This window comes from Elephantulus edwardii, unplaced genomic scaffold (genome assembly GCF_000299155.1).
Source record: "Elephantulus edwardii isolate Elephantulus edwardi_28Jun2011 unplaced genomic scaffold, EleEdw1.0 scaffold00453, whole genome shotgun sequence".
NCBI classification, from domain to species: Eukaryota; Metazoa; Chordata; class Mammalia; order Macroscelidea; family Macroscelididae; genus Elephantulus; species Elephantulus edwardii.
Window position 1 is genome coordinate 486,191 of NW_006400203.1, and position 18,255 is coordinate 504,445.

The 18,255-nt window shown below is 51.5% G+C and overlaps 1 protein-coding gene and 1 pseudogene across 1 annotated transcript in view; both read left to right on the forward strand.

Moving 5' to 3' along the window:
* MYO7B (myosin VIIB) overlaps nt 1–12,115 on the forward strand; it is a 191,006-nt gene extending 178,891 nt beyond the window's left edge. The window contains exons 29-45 of the mRNA XM_006902807.1: nt 886–1,003; nt 1,077–1,203; nt 2,470–2,636; nt 3,597–3,778; nt 4,811–4,941; nt 5,473–5,630; nt 6,077–6,230; nt 6,937–7,092; nt 7,803–7,908; nt 8,860–8,973; nt 9,190–9,277; nt 9,971–10,077; nt 10,567–10,752; nt 10,945–11,061; nt 11,300–11,383; nt 11,569–11,688; nt 12,014–12,115. Of these exons, the coding sequence (XP_006902869.1) occupies nt 886–1,003; nt 1,077–1,203; nt 2,470–2,636; nt 3,597–3,778; nt 4,811–4,941; nt 5,473–5,630; nt 6,077–6,230; nt 6,937–7,092; nt 7,803–7,908; nt 8,860–8,973; nt 9,190–9,277; nt 9,971–10,077; nt 10,567–10,752; nt 10,945–11,061; nt 11,300–11,383; nt 11,569–11,688; nt 12,014–12,115 (2,217 nt within the window). The remainder of the gene's footprint in view (nt 1–885; nt 1,004–1,076; nt 1,204–2,469; nt 2,637–3,596; nt 3,779–4,810; nt 4,942–5,472; nt 5,631–6,076; nt 6,231–6,936; nt 7,093–7,802; nt 7,909–8,859; nt 8,974–9,189; nt 9,278–9,970; nt 10,078–10,566; nt 10,753–10,944; nt 11,062–11,299; nt 11,384–11,568; nt 11,689–12,013) is intronic.
* Nucleotides 12,116–17,754: 5,639 nt separating this feature from the next.
* On the forward strand, nt 17,755–18,255 carry LOC102870951 (annotated as a pseudogene).

Below are 18,255 nucleotides of genomic sequence, written 5' to 3' on the forward strand. Positions count from 1 at the left end.
AGTAAACATGAGAAAAAAATACTAAAACATAGCATCACTGATACCACTTCAAATAAATCATCAGCATTTCAGCATGTACCCTTCCAGACTAGTGAATGTTTATCTATATACTGATATACGGATGTGAGTTTTATTATAAAGAAATAGAGAAATACACTCAAAAGTAGAACCACATCATATTGACAACTTCCAAACTGATTTAGACCCAAAGAAAAGTATGTGTAGACAAGGGCAAGTACAAGTGCACCCATGCACACATACACAGATATGCTCACAAATTCATAACACACATGCACAGACATGTGCACTGAGACATATACACAGACAAGAATATAGATGTGCAAAACACATGTGCAGGTGCACATAGAAAGACAAACATGAACCATGCACATAGACAGACACAGCCTCTGTGCTAAGACAAAACAAGTTCTCCCCTATAACCATCAGGCATCCAGATGTTAAAGTGAAAAGCTCTCCTTCCTGGTCCAAACCACATCTTATAGGGTGAAAGGAGAGAAAGCAGAGAATGAAGCTAGCTCACCAAAGTTTCTCCAGCCCACACCCCCTCAGGCATTCATTTGCCTTACCTAAGATAGAAGACTCAAATTCACTGCCATCAAGTTGGAACCAGTCCATTTTTGGCTTTTGGGGAGGCTATAAATCACATGGGAGGACACTGCCCATCATTCTCCCACAGAAGAGCTGGTAGATTGAGCCCTTTGACTTGGCCTCCAGAGCTAAGGTGGAAACATGGCAAATACATCATCAAATGAATACACTGCCCATCGGCAGTGGACTCAGGGTAGTGTGAGGGGGCAGGTCGCCAGGGCGGGTGACAGTGAGTTGAGAGAGTGACCACAATAAGCCCAGTTCTCATTCACACAGGCGCAGTATACTCAGAAGCAGATGGCAGCACTGGCCGTCCAGGAGGAGGTGGTGGACACAGCCCGGCTGCACTGGCCACTGTTCTTTGCTAGGCTGTTTGAAGTCACCACGCTCTCTGGTAATGGCACCTGAAAGGTGGGGAGTCCCAGACCCTAGACCCACATTTAGCTTCACACCACTTCTCCCCACAGGTCCCCAGCTACCCAAGGCTCTGCTTGTCTTGGCTGTAACCTGGAAGGGATTGTGCTTCCTAGACCAGAGAGAAAAGGTGCTGTTAGAACTTTCATTCCCAGAGGTCACAGGTCTGGTCACTAACAGGTGGGTGCCCTGAGGGAAGACACACCAAATCACCACCTTAGTCCTCGAAATAATTCATCTGGAACTCAGAAACAGGAGAGAAGGGCCTCCTTGTCCCTGGGATCCATGGGGTGGGGAGACAGAGGTCAACAGGTATGCCCTGATGGTCATTTGAATTGGGAACTACTCTCCTTAGGCCTCATTAGGTACTCCTGTGAGATTTACTCTACCCCTTTCAGCTTTTTAAAAATCCCAGATCCACTTGGAATGAGTACTTTAACTTGTAGTCTTGTAGCTGGTGCACATTCAAGGCAGATTTGAATCCACTAATTGCTTTGTTACTGTTGTGTCGTCTAGTCAAGCATAACTCATAGTAACCCTATGAATAACAGATCTGAACCTGGTGATTTGAATCCACTAATTGCTTTGTTACTGTTGTGCCGTCTAGTCAAGTATAACTCATAGTAACCCTATGAATAACAGATCTGAACCTGTCCCTGAACCCTGTACCATTCTCACTGTCTCTGACCCACTTGATCCCACTGCTGCAGTCACTGTGTCAATCTACCTGGTTGAAGGTCTTCCTTCACCTTTCCAAGCATGAGCTCTGATGCCTTAGTGACAAGAACCTGTGCTGCCAACACAAAGGAATGTGGTTCTAATCCACCAGCTGCTCTTCAGGAGAAAAATGGGCAATCACCTCCTGTGCAATTCACACCTCTGAAAACCCGCTGGAGGTCAGCTCTGACTCACCAGCATAATAGCAGCAATCCCTATTAAGATTTACAGTCTCAGAATCATGGCAAATGTTGCCAAGAGGGGATGCTGACTGGATGGCTGGGGCTGTTTTGGTTTCCTTGTCCAAGGCTATGACTTGGACACTCTGTGACCTTCCATCTGCTGAGGCTGACTATATTCTGGGCACCTCCATGGATGCTGTCAGCATACATTCTGTAAGTAAGTGAACTTAGCAGGTGAATGCTCAGTAGCTCACAGTCTAGGGTGAGCCTGTGATGGAGAAGGAACACAACCTGCACTGTGTGTGCCACCCTGTGAGTATCCTGTACCCACCACCTCCCTACTTTCCCAGAGCTGGCTTTCTCAAGCTGAAGCTGGGTCTCTGAGTTTAGAGCTTTGGGCCAGTGTTCTCAGTGATTCTGGCTCTATGCCTGGCCAGTTACCACCCCTCATCTGCAGTTCCAGAAAGTCTTTCCCTCTGTGACAGAACCATTGGGATGCTGATCAAGAAGAGGGGAGGCCTCTAGTCAGTTCCCTGCTTCTTCTCAGGGCGGCCAAAGGAGGGCAGAGATTGACACTCTCCACACTGCATCAAGAGGAGTATGAATTTGCCACCCCAAGCAGCGTGGCCATTGCAGGTCTGGTGGCCATGTTCCTGGAAGGACTGAAGGAGCGGTCCGTGTTTGCCATAGCCCTGCAGGACAGGAAAGCCACAGGTGCCCATCAGGAGGACAACAAGGGGCCCATGCCAGCTGATGGAAGACTGTGAGCGGGGGGTGGGGTGCTCTTGGTGGGAGGAGAGTTATAGCCTACCATTGTGAGCAGCTTTGTGAAAGATCCTGCCTTCTCTCACCTGTTGTTTCTTCTGCAAGATGAGAGCATTTGAAAAGATGATCTCAAGATTTCCAGAGTAGATCTTGGCCTGAGCACGAAGAAGGTCCAGTCTATAATCAGCCCCCCAGTGAACAATCTGACTGCCCTCTGGGCTTTAAACATCATCTGTACCCTGTTACACTACTTTATAGATGCAGACTAAGCCAGAGTTACTCCAGTGGGAGCAGAAGTAGGGTGAGGTCTAGCAGCTCCAACTCGCAGAGGCATGGGGGAGGGTGTGAGCACAAACCCCACAACAGCACAGCTCCAGTAGGCAATTATGGTGAGATTCATACAGAGACTTCAGAACAGAGTCAGACTCTGTTGATGCAGATGGGAGCAGGTGCTAAATTATCACTATCACTGCAGGCCAGGGTTTTGGAATCTCCTGTCAGCACTAATGTGTGTGTGATCCCCGCCCCTTTATTCTGTTCCCAAAGCACTCCCAGAAAAGAGGGAGGTGTCTTCAGCCTCTCAGAGAGCCCATGCCTATGGGTACCACCACTACAGCCCAAGTGTGGTGGTCCCAGTCTGTACATTCTCCCTTCTCTTGCCCACCCATTTGCCCTGAAGCAGGTATGAGAGAGAAGCTCCCAGGGTGTGCTCAGGGGTGTGGAGATGGGCCTGCGCATTGAGCCTCCACCTGGAGGGTCTCATCTTTTCACCCTTTACTGCCAAGGGCCCCAGTGACTGCTCTGTACCCAAATCCTTGGCTAAAGTCAAGGTATGCCTGCATACAGCTTAACCAACAGAATCCAGTAAACAGTGGGGTTTGTCCCCGTGTGTGTGACCTTTACCCACAGATGATGCCAACCTCCTGACTATCAAGAAGGGTGACTTGTTGATCCTGACAGAGAAGCAAGGGCTGCAGGCCTCTGAGAACTGGATTCTGTGCCAGAGTGACAGGATGGGCGGTGTGGGGCTGGTGCCCGCAGAGTGCCTCTACATCATCCCGACCATTGTCAAGCCCTCAGCAAAGCTGTTGGTAATGCAACTCCACCTCTTAGAAGGGTTCGACTAAGACACCAACCAGGATTCATCACAGGGGCTTGCATCCCACCTTGCAAAGTCCAGAGATCACTTGGACACTAGACCACTCCATAGCCCTTCATGCCCCGTGGGTGATAGTGATGATGGCATAGACCAGGTAGGCCTCATCAGTAAGGGTCCATTCCCTTTCCTTCTGTGTGTGGTTGGACCAGCCTTTCCCAGCCTCAGTTCCACGTAAACTGGTGCCATGGCAGCCATGTCTCCTCACAACATTGGCTCTCCCAGCCGGCCCTGATCTTCAAGACCATCAAGCGCACTAGTGATGTAGAGAAGCTGGGACCAGCAGACACTCTCACATACACATATTGAGCACCTTCATTCGTCCTCCACAGCGCCTACAAACAACTGTCTGTGTGGTATTTGCAATGTTGTGCTGTTAAGTCGGAACCACCTATAGCTGCCCCTTTATTGGTTTCAGAGGCAGTAAATCACACAGGAAGAGACTGCCTAGCTTTCTCCCTTGGAGCAGCTGGTGGATTCAAACCACCTGCCTTTGTGATTGCAGCCAGCTGCAATCTTATAACTAGTCCACCAGAGCTCCCTGGGCTTAGCAATACATGACTGAAAACAATACTCCTTAGGGAACATTGTAATTAATAACATTAATTACAAATGTACAAACTACTTCCAAACAGCAGAACTGGCTGTTCAGGGATTGATGATGGGATGTGAGCTCCCTCTAATGGCAGGCCTGAATTAGGGAGAACCAGGATGGGTGAGAGACACTCCTGGAGAGATGGCTGTGGAGCAAGTGAGCCATGAGTGTGAAGATCTTCAAGTGACTGCACCCCAAACAGTGGCACTGATCGCCCTAAGGGAAAGGAAAAGAAAAGGGGGAGCTTAAAGGGACTGAATGAGTGCCGGCACCAGAGCGAGTAGGCCAAGTCCCTCTCTCAAGTCAGAGCCACCAAGCTAGGGGGTTCCTTGAGGAGGGGCCCCAGGAGCTTGAGTGCTTGTGTCTCCACAGAGCCTGCTGGTCATGTCACCTGAGAAGCGGAAGCTGGTGACCCCAGAGAGGCAGCTTGCAGAACCCTCACATGAAGACCAGCCCCAGGGGAAGCCACACACCTTGGAAGAATTCTCCCATGAGTTCTTCAGGTACCTGCCCTAGTCTAGACCTCATGGGGGCAGCCACAGTCAACAGTCATGGAGGAATGTTATGGACAGAGGTATGGCAGAGGCCCTTGCAGCCCAGACCCTCAGAGAGCTGTAGATTAGTCTTGTGAGTACAGAGAGCACAGCCTTCATAGCTACTGTGCTTTGGATCCCAGGGAGTCAGGGAGGAGACAGGGCATGAAAGTAGGAGAGAGTAGGAGCCATGAAAGTGAATCCAAGAGGCAGCCTGAATGCCTTACTTCTGTCATGGCTCACTCAAAACTCACTGCCATCAAGTTGAAACCAACTCACAGCTGTTCCTTCACTAGGTTTCTGAGGCTGTAATTTGCATGGGAGGAGATTGCCTATCATGGCTGCCCCTTCTCTGGGTTTCTGAGGCTGTAAACTGTATGGAAGGAGATTGTCTATCTCTCCAGGAGAGCCTTTGGTGGATTCAGAACCCAAGAGAAGTGTGGGCTTTGTGTTAGTAGTGTAGCTCCCACAGACAACACCATAACGCTTCCATCTTGGCAGGGCTCGAGAGAAGGAGACCAACAGCAGAGCTGCACTGCCCCTGGCCAGGGCCCAGGGCTACCTGTGGGCCCACTCCTCTGAGCCACTGAGGCAGCCGCTTCTCAAGCACGTCCACGCCAATACCGACCTGAGGGACTGCGCCTGCCAGACCTTTATTGATATCCTCCCTGGTCAGTGGTCTCCTCGGGCACCTTACTGTACTGTACCCTTGTTGTTCCCATAGCAACCCTACAAAGGGGCTGACCTCTTAGGGTGCAGGACAGCCCACCATAGGACTGAGGTCAAGAAAAGTTAGTGTGGACTGTGGTTCAGGACTAGTACTAATCGAGGTTGAGGGTGAGGATGGTTCAGGACTAAATGCTAATGTGTGGCCAGGATCAGGGATAGTGAGTATAAGGCTGAGGTCATGGTCAGTGTGAACCTAGGTCCAGGGACCCATTAAGTACTGGGTTGGTAAGAGACTGAAAATGGGGATCAGTGTGGACTCCAGCCATGTGTTCAGAGGACCAGCTTGTGCCAGTGTTAATGGTCAGCATGGGGCCAAGTCTGAAATGACAGACTTCAAATCCTTCTCCTAAGGTGTAGTTCTCCTTGACAGCCACACCCATCCTCAGGTATATGGGTGACTACCCCTCTCGACAGACCTTGTCCTCCCTGGAGCTCACAGACCAGATCTTTGCACCAGCACTCCAGGAGGCGACCCTGCAGGATGAGGTGTACTGCCAGATCCTAAAGCAGCTGACACACAACTCGAGCAGGTTGGCTGAGGGACAGGCAACACACAGCCCATCCACCTGTCAGGATGCTATGCCTGTGCACAGAGGGGAATCAGCAGCTGTGGGAGCCTGCACAGCTTGCTCAGGCAGCAGCAGGAAGGATTGGAATTTAGGTCTGTCCTGTTGACTCTCACCACTAGGAAAAGACCCCTACCTATTTCTGAGGACAACATGCTCTGTCAGGGAACAGGATTTCCCATCACTCTACGGAGTACTTTAAGGCCGTGGGCCTTAATTCCTTACAGTTTGGCTGAGATCATAAAAGAGCAATACAGCCTCATTATCAATGGCCTCCTTCAAAAATGGGCACTGATCTGTCATAGCAGAGGAAGTCCTCTGGAATGCTGGGCAGCAGTTCTATAGTAAGATCTTACCTGGGCCTGGTGGGTCTCCACACTGGCCAGCGTGCCCTGATATACTCCACAGTCTCTTCCCCTTTGCTCATTGCCATTGAGTTGGAACCAATTGGCTGACCTTCCAATGAGTCTTCAGAAGACATAAATCACCTACGAGGAGACAGCCTTCATTTCTTCCCCAGAGAAGCTGGTGGATTCAAACCACAAAAAAAAAATAATATCAAAATCTAATCTTTTGGATATCAGCTCCCCAACATTGCCTGACTGTCCTGAACCCCAGGAGGGACTCCTCCCAACCAGCAGCTGCCCATACCCCTCCCCCCACCATGCAGGCACAGTGAAGAGAAGGGCTGGCAGCTGCTGTGGTTATGCACAGGCCTCTTCCCACCCGGCAAGGCGCTGCTGCCCCATGCCCAGAAGTTCCTGGACACTCAGAAGAAGAAGCTATTGGCACTTGATTGCAGCCTCCGAATCCAGAAAGCCCTAAGGTAAGCCACCTCTCCAGTGCTCACTGGCACACCAGCCAGGGTCAGCCGTGCCCAGCAGTACAGGCCAGCAACAGGGGTACAGATAGCCCCAGTGCCAGGTATTCTGGCAACTCCCCTGAAGGACTGTCTTCTCCAGAAACTGGCACCAGTGTAGAGAGAACCACTCCAATGAGCCTCAGGGAGGAAGTGGGGCTGAGGCCCAGGAAGTCAGGGAGGCACAGAATTAACTACCTGGAGGCCAGAAGCAGCCCATCTGTCCACCCTAACTCCAGACAAGCATGCTGAGGTCAGAAGCCTATGCCTTCCACAGTTAATCCTTGCATCAGTCTGTATCTACCTGTGACTTAGTGGCAACTTTGCCTGTATAGAGATAGATAGAATTGCCTAACTCCCCTGTTGTCTTCCCACCTGCCAGCACATCCACCCCCAGAGCTCTCAGACTAGACAGCTATGTCTTTCCACATGTGCCCCTGAGCATGACACTAGGCCTAACTCTTCTGTCCTCTCTGAGGGGTCATATGTGTTGAGTATTCCAGATAGGGGCCTCTAATTTAATCCTTTCTATCTCATGCATATTTCTTAACTGGTCAATCTTGTTACATATAAATCAGATAAAGAATGAAAGCATTGCTCCCCACTCCCAGTCTTAAGGCCAGGGCTAAGCCCACAAAGTGTATGGACTGCTGCCCACAGTGTCCTGTCCTTTATAGGTCAGGGCCCCGGAAGCAGCCCCCTCACCAAGTAGAGGTAGAGGCTGCCGAGCAGAATGTCACCCGCATCTGCCACAAGGTCTACTTCCCCAACGACACCAGCAAGGTAAGGACAAGGTCTTGCTTTCCCAGCACCACCACAAGGTGAGGCTGCCTGCCCTCCCACAGGCACTCAGTTCACAGGCTGAGGCCCAAGATCCCCACACCCCAAGACTCCCAGCTTCTCAGGGGCTGCAGGCAGCTCTCCTCTGACTGACGTGCTGAGGAAAACTAAGAGACAGAGAGAGAATCAACACACATCCATTCTTAGCACTGTTTCATTTCTGTCCTCTTACTCTCAAATTCCTCTGAGAAACTGCTCCAAGAACTTGAGCACCCCAGCTCCCAGAAGTTGATCAGCAGCAGAATTCACAACATCCCAAGTATACAGATGCTGTGGACAACAGAAGGGACCTTGGGAAGTCAGAAACCAGGACTTCCCCAAAGGCATAAATTGGGCATCAGGGCTGAGTGGCACATCAAATCCAGGAGAAAGGAGGCCATGAGAGGAGAGGGGACAAAAAGCCCTGGACATGGACCAGGTGACAGGGCATAGATGCACATTTCTGGGTGTGCCTAAAGGAAGAGTTCAGGCACTAGAACTGTTGGGGGTGGGGGTGGGGGGTTCATGGAGGAGATGGCTAGGAGGTGGCAGGTCCACCTGAAACAAGTGTGCAGAGGGCCCTAGCAGATGTGAAGATTGGGCAAGGCGCCCATAGTGCTGGTGCAGCCCTGAGCCCATGCCAACAGCGTTTTGGATTGTGAAACCTACAAATAACTTGCGCTAGAACATGGCCACAGGGCTTTCACAGTAAGTCAGGAGGGCAGGTCAGGGACTAAATAACCTCAGTTACTGGCTACTTTCTGGAAAGGGTGTTTGTGGTCCTTGGCAAAGAGTGGGCTAGACTATGTCTTAGCATGGTACACAACACACCGGTCAGGCTTCACAGGGCTCCCCAGAAGAGCCTTGCTGCTCCAACAACAGCTTCAGAAGCTTCTCTGACACCCCTCTGCCCAGATGCTGATGGTGAGCACCCACATGCGGGTGCAGGATGTCTGCCACAACATTGCAGCCAAGCTGCAGCTGGCCTCCTGGGAGGGCTGCAGCCTCTTCATCAAGATCTCTGACAAGGTGCGCCCAGCAGTTGGGCGGGCATGGGTGGACGGACTAAACTTTTGCTGCCTACTCACCTGTGTTGAATGTACCTCTTGCTTGCCAGCCATACTGTTTGACAGCAGTCTTCCCAGCGTGACACTTGGTGCTGAGCCCAGCCCTACTTTAGCACTCACCGGGGAGGTAGCTCCACCCACTCACCTCTCTAGCTCACCCTTCATCCTCCTTTCCCAGGTCTTCAGCCAAAAGGGGGAAGATTTCTTCTTTGACTCCTTGAGACAAGTATCTGATTGGGTGAAAAAGAACAAGCCTCAGAAAGAAGGTAAAGGAGTCTCTGTGGGGTAGAGTGGCAGAGAGCTGGGAGAGAAGTCATGCATGCTTCTCTGAGGAAGGCCCATCGCCCACCTCCTTCCTGTCCAGTTCACCCCTTGCCATCAAGTTCAGCCTTCCCCAACTCAGGTCTGTCCAAGAAGTTAGCCTACAAGATCTTCTCATGATCCCTGGGTTCATTCGCTCGTTCATTTATTCCTTCACCTTTGTCTCACCTGGGGGACAGAGTATAGCAGGATACAGCATTCTCCTGAAGGGGTGTCTGTGCCTTGCCTGCTCAGTCCTTCTAGATTGGTCTCGGCCCCCTGAGTGGATGGGGCCAGGCACTAATCTCTTAATACTTCTGGGCACTCCCAGCCTGGGAAGATACAAAAAGATACAGGTCCAGAGCAGATGTAATGCAAGGTGGTACAAGGTACATAACCCAGGGACATCCTTGACAATATGTGTTCTGAAGGGAATGTGTCCTGAACAGAAATGACTCAAGGAGGAAGACGAGGTGGTGGCTTTCTGGTTGAATTACAAGAGGGCCAAAGGCAACATGTTAGGGCCAGGGCTGCTCTGCTATGCAGGGGGGCAAAGGGTGCAGGTGATAGGGTCAGGCCAGGCCTGCTGGGCTGTGGATGACCAAGAGCTGGAGCAGGCCACAGAGCAGGCTTGTTGTTCACTGCTACCTCTCACTCAGGGGCCCCCACGGTGCTTCCCTATCAAGTGTTCTTTATGCGGAAACTATGGCTCAACGTAGTCCCAGGGAAGGATGTGAATGCAGATGTCATACTCCACTACCACCAGGTACCTGGGCAAAGATACTCACCCACTGGCCAGCCAGCCCCAGCCAGCCCTGGGATAGCATATGGGGCCCATTCTTCCTCCAACAATCATGACCTCAGAGGTAGATGAGTCTGCACCTACTCCATAGAGGAAGGCGGACTGAGCCCGAGAAGTCCCAAAGTGGAGCAGTAGTGCTAAGAACAGTGGGTGCACCAGCACCAGCAGCATCACTGCCAAGGGGAGGAGGTGTGGGTAGATACCCTACAGCATGGGAAAAAACAGCCTGAGCTCTTAGGCACAAAACCAGGCCCACCAGTGCAGTGATATGGGGGGCTACCTACTCATTTGTTTCCTGGCTAAAAATTCTCCCCCAAAGATGTCTGCACCTTGCCTGCTCAATCATTCTAAATGGGACACATAAGTCTCTGCTGTCTGAGTGGGGAAAGGGGCAGTCCATGAGTACATGGAAGGGACCTAAGGCATGCAACTGACACATGTCTGCTGCTCCAGGAGCTGCCCAAGTACCTGCGTGGGTTCCATAAGTGTTCAAGAGAGGATGCTCTACACCTCGCTAGTCTCATCTACAAGGCCCACTTTGGTAATGACCGGTCCTACCTGGCTAGTGTTCCCAAGATTCTGCGACAACTTGTACCTGAGAACCTTATCCGCCTGATGTCTTCAGAGGAATGGAGAAAGGTGCTTGAAGCAGACTGGACAGGTCTACTCTTAGGATGGGAGGGCACATCAATTCGTGGCCTTCTATTTTTGCTCTACACTGGAGCCTTACAGATGGTGGCTGCCTCGCAGAATGTCTGGGCCTCTAGACCGGCTGTCCTGCTCCTTGTGGCCCAGCCACAGCAAGCCCTTTTCTCTGCCTTTTTTTCCCAGAACATCCCTTTGGCTTATGACAAACTTGTGGAGAAGAGAGTGGAAGAGGCCAAGGTGGCCTTCCTGAAGTGGATCTGCCAGTGGCCCACGTTTGGTTCTGCCTTCTTTGAAGTGAAGGTAGGCATGGCTATGCCCAGGTTCTTACAGCAAGACCCTTGCCAGACACTTGAAATTGCAGCCTCCAGCCATGTTTACCAGGGACACACATGCCACATATCACATGCATGAGGGTGACAGTGTGCCTGTGTGAATGTGTATGTTTGAGTGAATGTACATGTGCCACAGGGAAGGCAAACTGGAAGGTGACCACTTGGCCTCCTAAAAATGTTGTAACTATCACGACCTCCCTTCCCAGCAAACTTCAGAGCCCTCCTATCCAGAAATTGTTGTCATTGCCATCAATCGACATGGAGTTCTGCTCATCCACCCCAAGACCAGGGTAGGAGCAGGGCCCTGAGGGTTGGGGAGGCTGCAGACATGTCACTAGGGGTTTTCACATCTACACACACACACACACACACACACACACACACACACACACACACACATCCTGCGGTTCTGGGCAGCAGGATTCAGTCTTTATCTAGGTATCCATCATCTGCCTGTCCTGCTCACTCCTCTCAGGAGCTGCTTAACACCTACCCCTTCACTAAGATCGCCAGCTGGAGCAGTGGCAGTACCTACTTCCACATGGCACTGGGGAGCCTGGGCCGGGGCAGCCGCTTGCTTTGTGAAACCTCCCTGGTGAGCACCAACATGGACTATACAGAGACCCAAAGCCAAGGTGCAGCTGGGCACTCACCCTCACCCTGACTGCAGTCAGGATGGTCACACTGCTCACTGGCAAGCCTCCTGGTTGGGCAAGTCTCAGGGCTGGCAGCAATGGCCATGGTGGGCTGTCTCACAGCAGGACCACTCTGGAAAGGCAGGAGATGTGAGAGTGCCCTGCAGTGCACAATGGGTATACCCAGTCAGCAAGATATTCTCTGCCCAGGCAGAGAACCATGATGCCCCCACACCCTTAGGTCAAGCCCCCATGGCCTCACACTCAACCCTGTTCCATGTCCAGGGCTACAAGATGGATGATCTGTTGACCTCCTATGTGCAGAAGCTCCTGAGCACCATGAACAAACAGCGAGGCTACCAGGCTTCAGCTCTGGCCAACCCCTAGGCATTGGGACACTTCCTCTGGCTGTATCCTTCACCCTCTCCTTGGATGTCTTTCCTGATGCCTTCTAGGGGGGTCCTCAAGGAAGACTTCAGCCCCCAACTATCCAATAAACATTCCTGGAGTTCTGGGCAGTGCTTGTGTTAGTGAGACTGGGCAGGCCAGGCACCCTGGAGGCAGCAGGCTCTCCCAGAAGCGTGGTGGCTTCTCCAGGGAGAAGCGATGATAGTTTTCTCTGGAATGACTGCATTCACCATTTCCTTTTCTCTCCACTACTCCCTTCTTCATTCCTTCCTTCTGCTTCTCAGACTCAGAAGCAGCACCTCATATTTGCGTATTCCTTTGTTCATTCCTTCTTCCTCAGATGTGGTGAGCTGTGTCTGTGTGCAGAAGGATCCCAGTGAGGTGCAGGCTGTTTGGACCTCTCTGAGTTTGACCCAGACCCACCCACACCCCGGGAGTGGACACAGCAAGCCCTGCTCCTCAACAGGGGCCTAAGACGAAGGGCCTAGGGAGCCAAAGCTGGCTTTTCTGAGGGTGGATGAGCCAGCCGAGGAGCAGTCCCGGGCACCCCAGCACCCCAGGCTTGGCTGACCTCAGAATTGAGGCTGGGGTTCAGGCCCCAGTTCTTTGCCTGTTCCTCTGGTGGTTCCTAAATGGTCAACAGTTCCCATGGTGGTACAACCATAGGCATTGCAGCCACCGCACTCCTTGATCCCCACAAACCACATTGAACCCTTGTGCCCATGTCATTGTTACTCCATGAGCATTAAACTCAGACACCGTCCAGACCAAAAAGAAAGGAAAGCAAGATTCACTCTGGAGTCAGAACCCTCCCACTGGTACCCCAAAACTCAGTGTAAATCTGGGGAGATGCAGCACTGGGGTTGTGGGGGCACAGACAGGGTCCCTGAAGCTCATTAGAGATCTGGGGGAGGTACAGCACAGGGGATATGAAGGCACAAGCAGAATTTCATGAAGGAGCCATGTGGGTAATGGAAGAGGGGAGAGAGTAGTTGTCCCTCCCTCTTAGCTGGGTCCCAAAACATCCTAATCCAGTGTGGGCAAGAATCCGGCTCAGCTGAGCAAGCAAGTGATGGGACTGCCAGGGGCTCCTCAGAGACCCCTTCTCTTCAAGGCTAGTGGTTCCCAGCACCATGGGGGAAGGACTGTGGCTGGAAGAGCAGAGTAGGGCTCTCGTGTGGAGGCTGCACAAGCCAGTGGGACAAGGAGCTACACTCCACAGTGGGACCATCTGGGAAGGCCTTGGTTGAAATATATCAGGCATGGGTAGAAGTGGCAAAATACAAACATGGGCACAGGCTCAACATTTATGAGTCCTCTGTGTCTGCCCCTTGAGTGGTAGAAGGAAAACAAAGCAAGGGAAGAGAGAGAAACAGAGCTATGAGATGAGGAGAATACGGTCATCAAAGAGGGAAGAGGCTTTCAGGAGGAGATGAGGTGGGGAACAGAAGATGGAGATGAGACAAGGGTTCAGAAGAATACAGAAGTGCAATCAGGACGGGAGAGAAAGGGTGGGGGCATGATGGCCAGCAGGAGGGCAGCAGGCAGAGCAAGGTGCCCAGGATCAGGGTGGACCCTGGGGCAGGTCACTGAGAACTGCTTCAACTCAAGGGACTTCTCAGCGCTTCCTACATATAGTCTTCATAACCAACATTGCAGACTTGTTTCTGGGGGTCCAGCGGTCAGGCTGTGTCTTCAGAAGAGGCCCACATCCCCAAACTTCAGATCAGGTCTTCTCTAACACAACAGGTGAGCACAGGAAAAGGGAAAATTTCCCTGTCACCCCCCCTTCCCACCCCCAACACCCGCCCATCTGCCAGTGAGCCAGTCAAGGTGAGTTACTTTGATCAGAGTTCACACAGGAGGGTGGTGGGCTTTGGGCTCTTTTCCTTTCACGAGACTTCTCTGGAATACTGAGCCTTCCAAGCCTTTCGTGGCTGTCCACCATGAGTGAGCCTGGGACATGTTCAATGCTGTCATCACCCTGCATCCCTGGCAACTTCCTGGGTAGCAGTGGTCTGACTCATGAGTCTTGCATATGCCCATCCCTGTACTAAATGACCTTCCCTCCCAAGGTCAGCCTTTACAAAATCAGCTCAGGTAAATTACCATCATCACCTGCCATGTTCCCATAATCTATCCTGCCTACTATTCTCCTATATCAAAACACTGTTCTGCAGAGTCAGCTGCAGATATACACAACCCCTTCTTAGGTTTGTGGAGTGTTGAGACCACTGTGCTCCCACTGGTGAGCAGGGCCTGACCACAAAGAGTGCACAGGGAGGGGCAGCTGGAAGGAAGAGACTACAGAAAGCCCCTTGAGCCCTCAGCATCCACTCTCCACAAGAGGAAAGGGGGCTATGCAGCGTGACTCACCTTTGAGTGAGCTTGCTGAGAACCTTCTCACACACTAGCCCTTGTTGATATACCGATATCCCAGATGGGGACAGGCTGAATGCTAGCTGGCTTCCCACAGCCCCAGCTGTACCCCAGGGCCAGTTGGGCCTGCAGCTGCAGAACTCACAGCCCAGTGAGTGGGTGGTGTGGGTTACAAAGGAAGGAGGACAGAACACAGAGGAAGTCTTACCATCCCTTAGATCACATAGTTGCAGAGGCAGCAGATTCCCCCAAAGAGCTGTGGGCCAAATGCTGCACCAGCATGGGCAGCAGTCAGTACTCCTGAGCCCAGAGCCAGACTCATATGTGATTCAGCATGCAGGTGGCCATTGTCAGGTACCCAGCTGGCCCTACGGGGTGCTTTCTGACAGGCCACAAGCTCAGACTGAGGTGAAATCAGCCTTACCCATCAGAATCTCTCTCTGTCACATACAGAAACACCCACAGCCCCTGTGTGGACAGTGTCTGCTGCTACTGGGACAGTCCACTCAAATCAGCCCAGACCAGAGGAGCCTGGCAGCTTTGCTGTAAACATAGGTAGATGATAAAAGGGGAGTCTTTACACCAAGGCAATTAGGAGGCCCAGGCCAAAAGGCGCCTGTTCTCAAGATCTGAAAAAGGAGCCAGCATTTCAGTACTCAAACTCAAAAGGGTCCCAGAGCAGCACCAATGCACCCTCTCCTGCTTAGACTCTAGCAGGGCCCTGGCACCCCAACGTCAGGCTCAGCATTCTTAGCTCCCCAGCCAGCAAGTTACCTCAAGTCTTGCAGGTCAGGCAAATGACAAGTGTGCCACACTCTACCTTGACCTAGCTAAAGTGTGTCTCTCTCACAGCAGGGAAGGCTCCTGGAACGGCTTCCCACACGGCACAAAGTGCCGGGGAGAGGAGCAGATGCAAGCAGGTTTCCAGGCAGGCTGGCATAGAGCCCTCAGGTCTGTGCTCAGAGTGCTACATCTTGATTGCCTGATAGCAATGAGTTTGGGCTTTGTGCTCAGCAAGGTCTGCTCTTCTCCACCTCCCTGCAGCTCCTTGGATGCCTCAGTCTGAGGAGTTAAGTGTTGGGAGATGTCTAGTGTAGGCAAGTATCTTCCTGGAAGATGTACAAGGTCCAGTCATCAGAACACAGTCCCCTGCAAACTAAGGTTTCAGCTGTGTTCTCCCTGGGGCTGAGCACCAAGGCCTGCTCTTGGCAGACCTCAGTGGTCATCTCCAGCAGCTCACTGAACGCACAGCTTTCTGAGAATAATTGGCAAGGTCATGCAAGAGGGAGGTAAGAAAGTATGTTATCTATGTGAGCCAGGGGAGCACACCTGAGCAGCTCACCATCAGAGCTGCCAGGCTCCTGCCTCGAACCACACACACAGCTGATTCTTCACTAAACACCACCCTGCAGAGAACTCTGGAGCAGAGAGGGACAGCCTCTCATTTTCCCCACCTTTGGAACCCCCTAGAATGCTGAGGAAGGAACCCTGGTGGCAGACACAGTGATTAAGGGCTCCACTGCTAATGATGAAGGCCAGTGGTTCAAACTCACTAGCCACTTGTAGAAGAAAGAAGAAAGCAACCCGTTTCCATGAAGACAAAAGCCTTAGAAACCACTAGGCGGTGAATCAGAATGCACTCTGTGGAGGTGAATGCAGAACACCAGACCAGGAAGGCTGGTGAGCACTACTCTTTGCCCCTTGGCCCCATGCCTGTGAATTCCTGTGGACAGATGATGATCTCTAGCTGGGGGCAGGGTAGGACAGCAATAAAAAGGAAGGTCCTGGCCTGGGAATGTGGAAAGGATGCTGGGCTTGACTCTACATGACCACAACAATAACTCAGGGACTTGTCTCTTTTCCAAGCTCACCTTCCCGTGCCACCATCTGCCTGGCATTGACCACATGGCCCTCAGAGGGCCTATGCAGGCCCCGCAGATAGGCACACCATCTTGTCACAGTGGGGCAGACACAGAGCCCACTCACAGCTCATTCCTGAGGGCCAGTACTGGGTACAGTCGTGTCAGATGTGGCAGGGGTCACAAAGGCCCTCCAGCTCAGTCATGGCCTGCTCAGTATTGGCATTCACTGATTTCTAGTCTCTTGGAACATCCTGCTCTGGACCTGGTGGAGAACTCATGAAGCCCTGCAAAGCCCTTCACCAGCCTGCTAACAAGTCAGTGTGTCCTCTGGCCTGCCTGTGCTACCCAGATGGGCTGTATGGCAAACAGGGAGCTTTCTGGCATCTCTCTGAAGCTTCTCTTTCCTCTCTTACTTCCCTCAATGCCTTGCCACTTGAGCCTTACTTCACTTTCTGCTTTGTCTCAGCCATAAGTCCTCAGCAGTCATGGAGCCCTGGGGCCCAAGCCAAGCACTCCAGGCTTCTCCTTCCAATCTCCACTGCAGCTCTGCAAAGTCTACTGTCTGGATGTCCTTCAATGCCCACATAGCTCACCCTGACTCAGACGGAATGCTACACCCTGCAGCCAAGATGGCCCTGAGGGGAAGCTCCTCAGTAAACAAGGGGCACCACTGTCCAGGCCCATGGCCTCCTCCCTATTATTGCAAGGCCAGCAAAGATACCTACAGGAAGCAGTGGACTGAATGCTGGCAGCAGACTGTCCATTGCCCCTCTTTGCAGATAAGTAAGGCCAATCCCCAAGAGAAGAGATATACCAAGGGTGGCATTAGTGCTTCTGGCCAATGCTTCCAGCAGCATTCCACCGGTGTAAGGTGGCAGGCATGCCCTTCAAAAGGCTATCTCAAGTTTATTATGAGAGGAAAGAGATCTTGAATAAGTAAAGCACTTTTGAAAACAATGTAGTGGGAGGCATAGCACTCCCTGACCTCAAAATCTACTACATAGCCATAATAACCAAAACATCATGGTAATGATTCAATAACAGACACATAGATCAATGGATAGAATCGAGAACCCAGAAATTAAACCATCTATCTATGGCCAACTGATAGTCAACAAAGAAACAAAACCTATCAAATAAGGATACGACAACCTCTTTAACAAATGGTGCTGGCAAACTGGACTGCTACTTGCAAAAAGCTGAAGCAGGATTCACACCTCTCAACATAAACAAAAATCAACTCAAGGTAGATCAGAGACGTAGGGGTAAAGCCCCAAATCATAAAGATCATAAGAAACAACGTAGGACCACGTTTAGAAGATCTAGCTCAGCTTTGCAGACTCCACCACCTCAGTAACACAGTTGCTAGCTCCGCTCACTCCAGCCATGGTCAATCCCAGTGTGTATTTTGACATCACCACTGATTGCAAACCTTTAGGCTGTATTTCCTTTGAGCTGTTTGCAGATAAAGTCCTAAAAACAGCAGAAAACTTCCAAGCTGGGAGCACTGGGGAGAAAGGATTTGGTTACAAGGGTTCCTGCTTTCACAGAATCATTCCTGGGATTATGTGTCAGGGCGGAGACTTCACATGCCATAATGGTACTGGTAGTAAGTCCATCTATGGGGAGAAGTTTGATGATGAGAACTTCATCGTGAAGCACACAGGTCCTGGCACCCTGTCCATGGCAAATGCTGGACCCAATACTGGTTCCCAGTTTTTTATCTGTACTGCTAAGACTGAATGGTTGGATGGCAGGCATATAGTCTTTGGCAAGGTGCAATAAGGCATGAACATTGTGGAAGCCATGGAACACTTTGGGTCCAGGAATGGCAAGACCATCAAGAAGATCACCATTGCTGACTGTGGACAACTCTAA